Genomic DNA, 7165 nt, shown 5'->3' with positions numbered 1-7165 from the left:
TGGGGCTTAGCATTTTGATTCATCAAGTCCAGTGCAGAAGTCTTTGAAGATCCCCTGTGTCCACAAAGAAGGCTTCTGCATACTCACAAACACCGAATCTATACAAAACAGTTACAGGAACTCCATAAATGCCCCCTTGGCACTGTCACTTATTAAAGGCGACTCCCAGAGCATCTTTTCTGTGCCTATAAATGTGTTCTGCAGAACATACACACAGGTGACCTCAACAAAGCAAACTTATGCACTTCCGGAGCTTGGGCCATGGGGGAAATGAGCTCTGAGAGTAAACTTGGGTCTGTAAAGTAAAGCAGCCAATGCTGGGCCTAGATGGATGGCTTTCAGGCATGGTGAGGACAAGCCTTATCTGTTTATATAACTGTTGTTCTAGGGGTCAGGGCAGAACAGAAAAGCACTTGATTCATGCCAATTGAGTAAACGACGCACTTATGAGAGGGGCCCGATTAGATCAGGGTACTGTTTACTCTCGGATTAGGCTGTGTGTACAGGTGCAATGTAAATTCTGTGGTTGGAAGAATTCTAACACCTGGGTCTATGTGGGTGGATGTGCAGAAAGAGCGCATGTTTAGGTAAAGTCTCTGGATGCAGGTAAAATAGAAGACAAAACCTTTGCCTGTCCGGTTTTTGAGGTAAATCTAGGCTTGTGTGTGAACCAAGGTGGGAGATTCTGAGAGGTGAATATTGACTTCGGTCTCTATGTGAGGTATAAACCTGGAGTTTGTTTGATGGACAAGATCTTAATTACAAACATTTTGCAAGATTAAATCTGAGAATGTATGTATGCTTGTCTGTGATACAATATAATTGTGTCTGAGGCAAATTAAAGTTGGGTAAACAGCAGTCTGGGATGGCATACCTGAGTTCAGAGTGTGTTCAGGTGAGATAATTACAGACATTTTGTGATTGTGTAGCTAGAGGGTTTTCTTCTCTCACTGGCACGTGTTTGCATATGTATGCATATTTGTGCATGTGATTGTGCGGAAGGTTTACATGTAATCCAGTTCAGGAACTTGCGTGAAGGTGAAGAAGGTTTATGAGACGATTCTGGAACCGGGTGTAATTTTGAGATTGGATGAAGCAGTCCCAGGTAGGACCAGGAGTCTGTGGTAAGTTTAAGTAGTTAGCTTCTAGATACAAACATCTTGGGCAGTTTGCTTTGTGTTCACAAGAGGATCAAAGGTGTGTGTGTGTGTGTGTGTGTGTGTGTGTGTGTGTGTGTGTGTGTGTGGAGTTCAAGTAGGCACACAGGGCTTGTGTGCCCATGTAGCCGAGTTTTTCAGCCTGAATTATTTCTAAGACATCTGAATTGTATCTAAGTGTGAATTAAGTCCCGAGAGCTGATGTGACCGGGGAGCGTGTGTCCGTATCCGTGCATGTGCGCGCGACAAGTTTGGATTTGGACCTGGGACCGGAGCTGAGGCCACATTAGGGCGGCGGAGTAGGGGGTGGGGGTGGCCGAGGAGGTGCGGCTGGAGCGGGCGGGCGGGCGGTCCCGGGGGCTATGGGAGCCGGGGCTTCGGCTAGCTAGCTTGGCTGGCTGGGGACAGGCAGGAACCGGAGCAGCACTGCCACCTCTGGCGCGAAGGCTCAGGCGCCTCCTCCCGCCCCACCACTGTGGGCTCTGTGCACGCTGCCGGCTGCTGCTCTCTCCAGCCTCTGAAGAAGAAAGCCCGTGAGCCGCTGTCGCTTGAACCATGGCTTTGGGCCGAAGGGGCTGGGACAGCTCCCATGAGGACGACCTGCCTGTGTACTTGGCCCGGCCGGGCACCACCGATCAGGTCCCCCGGCAGAAGTACGGAGGCATGTTCTGCAACGTGGAGGGAGCCTTCGAGAGCAAGACGTTGGATTTCGATGCCCTGAGCGTGGGACAGCGCGGCGCCAAGACTCCCCGGAGCAGCCAGGGCAGCGGCCGCGGCGCGGGGAGCCGGCCAGGGGTGGAGGGGGACGCGCACAGGGGCCAGGGTCGGGAGGAGAGCAGGGAACCAGCGCCTGAGTCGCCCAAGTCCGCTGGGGTGGAGATCCGGAGCGCCACCGGCAAAGAGGTCCTGCAGAACCTCGGTCCCAAAGACAAGGTAAGTGAGCCCCGGACTCTTCTCCGCTGGCCCTCGCCCCCTTCCCCAGCCTCAGCCGCCATGGCCCTGGCACAACTTTCTTGCTCATACTTTACAAGGAGATGAGTGGCCAGGCTAAGAAAAAGAGCATCCTCCAGGGGCCTAGGTTTCTCACGTGTCTCCAATTGTTTCATCTTCCTGTGTGCACTGCAAGGGTCTCAGGCCCGGATCGTCACCCCCAGCCACCCAGCTGCACCCCTGGCCAGTTAGTTCTGGGTGGGTGTGTCAACCCTGCCAGTCTGGGAAGACTTAGTGATTCTCAGACTCTCCCTCTGAGGAACCAACAGCACAATTGTCTTGGTCCCCCTTGGCCCCAGATTAAAACAGAACCCAGGTCACCAGGGCACAGGGCAGATTGATGCCAAGAAAATAGGGTCATCTCTATAGAGTTTGGATTAAAGCATAGAATGAACAGTCTCTGCTCTGACTTCTCCTGAAACTTTTGGGTGTGGGGCCACTAAACACCCGAGTCTCCGTGCCTCACTTCAGTGGTAGCATGACGTTTCACATCTGTGTTTATGAAGAGTGTATTTGTGTACATAGCTTGGCACAAGCCTGGGTCTCAAGGGATGCAGCTGTCTCTGTAAAAATATTACATATTTGAAAATAGACGGGGGTATTCAGAGAGCATATTAAACTAGCACGAGCTGCGGGCCCCCTGCTGCTCTTACATGTGTCAAAGCTAATTTCTTTTCTGTGTGTTTTAGAGAAGAGGCTCACCCCGTACTCGACTGTCTGAGGTTACTGTGATGATTTATGTGTTTATTTCATAGAAAGTCAAAGGCACGATTCAGAAAACTCAGGGCCGGCGGAGGTCTGGAGGAGTCAAAGTTCAAATCGTAGGGTTTGAGTTGGTGAACAGTAGTCATCAGAAGCCCTCACCCCAGTCTGGTAATGGCTGAGCAATCCACCCCCCACCCCCACCCCCCATGTATTATTCCTCACTAATGCCATCATGAATAATATCCTGCAATGGAAATGTCTGCTTCCCAGTGATTACCGTTAATACTCATCCTGCTCTGAGCTGTTTTTCCATTAACATGCAATGAGGTAGTGAAAGGACAGCTTATCTCTCCCTGCTTCGATTTTGGGTAGTAGCTTTTTGTTTTGTTTTGTTTTTTAAAACAAACTTTTAAGTACTGTTACCAACCAGGGAAAGCAAGACCCGAAGCTAGTGCTGTGTAGAGGGGCCCTTGGCAAGGTAATGTCAGTGTCCCTTGGAATTACTCATCGACTTCATGATTTTCACATCCTCCTTTGAGTAGGAGACTCCTTTAGGCCCGGCCCACTAGTCCTTTTAGGGAAAGCGTCTGGTATTTTAGAAAGGCTTTGGCAGATTGCTCAACTGAAGAATAGCCCTTTATAGAAAGGTAATTGCTTCTCTCCATGTCTAGCCTCATCACTCTTAAAATGTTCCTTTCCTGGCATGAAGCAGGGTAGGAGGGTATGGAAAAGGTCAGAAACAATTGGTGTGAGTCAGGATATTCCCCTTGCTGGAACACCCCTGATGTAAGCCAGATAATATGCTTGGTCTGCAAGACTGAAGCATGGTAACTAGAGAAAGGGAAAATGTTCTTCCTTCAAACCCAGCAATTCCCCCGTGTTGTTCCCTCTCACAAACTCTATACTTTTGGCTCCTAATTGAAAAATAATAATATGACTTAGACATCAGCACAGTTTCTCGAGCTACATGGGTTTTTAAGTTCAGGCTTGCTGTCTGTTTCATGCGGCCATGTTATTATCTCTAATTTTCTTTAATCATACTGTTTAAAGAAACACACAGAGGTTATCTAGCTCTGTACTTGATGGTTAGTCCCTCGAGGCTAGGGACTGTGCGTTTGGATTTATCTCTGTGTCTGGGATGCCTGGCATGTTGGAGGTGTTTGAGACATGTTTGATATTAAAACTCCTTATTTAAAACATCTGTTTTTCTAGACTGATGCAAAATGACATCTGCACTGGCCTAAATACTGCTTTCATTGCTGGGGAGCCACTACCTCATGAAGCAACTTCTGAACATCTCAGATCATAAAGTTTGCCCACCTATATAGTTTCTGCAGGTTGTTCTTAGTTCTTACCTTAGAAGAGTATGAATTTCCTTATTCAGAGACATTTAAAAGACATTAAGAATGTGGTTTGGCTCTCATGTCTGTCTGGGAAAAAAATGGGCAATAACATAGTAACAAAACCTAAGCCTCCATGGCTCCACAAAACAATAACACCATCTTCCTTTTCTTGTACCTGCCAGCTGTCTACAAGGGTCAAAAGGGAAGTTCGGTTCATGATTGTCCTTGAGAGATCATCTCCACACATCAGCAGTGGAAAGAGTCTATGGCTAGTTGTACACAGACATGGAAACTTTCTTGCAGAAGTAATGAATTCATGGAATCTCTGCTTTCATTGGTTAAAGCAAATACATGGCTTTAGAGGGACTAGGGGAATACACGCTTACCACAATCCTGTAAGACTAGAAATAATTTATAAATAGCTCTACTATCTGTCCAAGAACTAGGGATAGACTGGGGTGGGGAGTTGGCTTCATCCCCTCACCAATAATCTAACTTAAGCCTGTAACTAAGTCTCCTTGTCCTCTACCTTTCTCATCTACAAAATGGTAACAGTGTTATAAACTGCTTTGTTTATAACAAGAATTTAGCATGTATTCAACTTCATTTCTCTTTATATGTTTGAGGGCAATCTCTCTCTCTCTCTCTCTCTCTCTCTCTCTCTCTCTCTCTCTCTCTCTCTCTCTGTGCATGCACAGGCACACACAAACGAAAACACATGAATGTCTGTTTATCTATCTGTCTGTCTGTTTGTCTCTGCCTCTGCCTCTGACTTTCTCTAGGGTCTTACTCTAGCCCAGGGTAACTAGGAACTCATTTTGTAGTCAAGGTCCTTAAACTTGTGATGACCTTTCTACCTCTGCCTACTGAATGCTTGGACGTGAGCATCTTGCCTTTATCAGTCTTATAATCCATAGCTTCCTTACCTTCCTCCTATAAGGGCATTCCACTGTTGTGATTTCTTTCTCAGTCTATGCTGTGTTGTATTAATTTTCTTCTGAGAAGACAGTGCCTTGGCTTGTGAACTGAACCTGAGGCTCCAGATGGGATGCAGCCATGGCAAAATGCATTAAGCTGCTTAATTTTCTGGATTTACATGCAGCATATGCTTGTGTTGTACAAGATTACAGCTAATGATTAAATATCTGTGTCTTATTGTCTTCATAGTAAACTTGTTACTCAAGCTTTTGGAAACTCTTCTTCATAAGCTTCTGTCACACTGAGATGGCCCATCCCATCTGGTTCAGATGAATTAAAAAAAAAAACTGTAGAATTTTGTTTTCTTCCTTGTAGATTCAGCATTCTTAGCTGCCTTCTCTAACTGATGAGTACTTTTGAAGCTGTAGTCCCTCCAGCTTTATGTCATCTACAGACTTGATAGCAAGTACCATCTTTTAGGCAGTTTCTCATATAATATATTAGAAAGAAATTATTACATGTATAAGGAAGTTGAAACAGACACCAAATAATCTCAAATCACAGATGATAAGTAGTGAGCAGCAGAATCCAAACTCCGACTTTTCAGATGATAAGTAGAGAGCAGCAGAATCCAAACTCCGACTTTTCTGATCAAGCGTTTTTTGTACACAGTGAGTGGCATTATTATTCTAATTTCAGTAGCCTGAGCATTGAGCCAGCTCCTGACATGTTAAGATAACACCAAGCAAGAACAGATTTTCCACCAACACCGCTAGAAAACTGCTGTCCTGCCGTGTGCTCATTACTAAGAGAAGCTTTGGGATAAGTCCTCAACCCATGAGGACAGTTGATGCAAGATCCTTATTTGTCCAAGTCCATCTAAATCTACTAAGAGATTATGGAGAAGTGTGTGATTGAAAAAAAAAAAAAAAAAACCCAAGACACATTTTGGCCGTGAAATACTAATCACCACACCCCTCTTAAGGGAATGAGTTTATTTAATAACTTGTGAATAGGTTAATTAACAAAAGCATTTGGCAAAATAAAAAATGTAAAAAGCTTTCTACATTATACAAGGAATGCCCAATTCATGGTTTAGGCCACCACATGAACTAATTTTGTGATTCTAGACCTACATGTAAATGGTTATTTTAACAATGTGCTTAAACTTTTCTCATGATAGATACTCATACTGCCAAAGTCTTCCATGGTTGGCTTGCACTTATGATATGACACCAAGTGCATAGGAAAGTGATTTTAAGTAAAAAAAAAAAAAAAAAAAAAAAAAAAAAAAGAAAGAAAAAAAAAAAGAAAGAAAGAAAGAAAAAGTGTACTTTAATCATTTCTTAAGATGCTTTTCTGCCCAAGTGTAATTTTCAAAGCAACAAGAAAATTACCAAGAGGAGAAGAATTATGACATAGTGTCTGCAAGAACAAATGATACCTCAAAGGCTTTGTTATCCAGGAAAACAAAGCCATGACACTTTGATTACATGGGTTCGCTGCTGACTCAATTCCAAGGATCTTGGCTCATTGCTAGTCCCCTGTTTCCCATGTGAGGTTCTTCAGTACAAGATGTTTCTCCTATGAAGTCAGCCAAGGCTCTGGGGGTAGAAAAGAGAATTTGAACAACAACAAAAAAAGATATGTGGACCCTTACTTTTTTCGTCCTGAGTTTTAAGTGTTCAAATTTGGTTGGTGTTCTCTTCCTTGCCCTGCAAAAGGATGATTGCTGGAAATAGAAATGCAGATTTAAAAAGGCCCCTGGCTGTCAGAGCCCAAGCCCAGGAGTGCAAATGAATTACAGGAGTTAGAGTACCAAGTACTCTAACACAAGAGCGGATGTATGTTGCCTAGGGAAAAGAGATCTTGCTTTCCCAGATCCCAGGATAGCCTTGAGTCCAGTGTTCCCGCACTAAAGTGTCTGAAACCCCTCAGCACTGTTGGAAAGTCTGGCAGTGGGTTTGGAGGAACATACAAAACATGTCTTCTAAGTAATGCTGCAATTGGCAGGGTTCCCTCAAACTAATGGTCCCTGGAAACTGGGTTTTG

The 7165-nt window shown here is 44.8% G+C and overlaps 1 protein-coding gene across 1 annotated transcript in view; it reads left to right on the top strand.

Annotated features, from left to right (window-relative positions):
- Positions 1–1553: 1553 nt before the first annotated feature.
- The window catches only part of Dpysl3 (dihydropyrimidinase like 3), a 114732-nt gene continuing 109120 nt past the window's right edge, over positions 1554–7165 (top strand). Inside the window, exon 1 of the mRNA XM_028881731.2 lies at positions 1554–2090. Coding sequence (XP_028737564.1) covers positions 1713–2090 — 378 coding nt within the window. The 5' untranslated portion in view covers positions 1554–1712. The remainder of the gene's footprint in view (positions 2091–7165) is intronic.

This window comes from Peromyscus leucopus, chromosome 19, assembly GCF_004664715.2.
Source record: "Peromyscus leucopus breed LL Stock chromosome 19, UCI_PerLeu_2.1, whole genome shotgun sequence".
NCBI classification, from domain to species: Eukaryota; Metazoa; Chordata; class Mammalia; order Rodentia; family Cricetidae; genus Peromyscus; species Peromyscus leucopus.
This window is presented reverse-complemented; position numbering and strand designations above follow the sequence as displayed.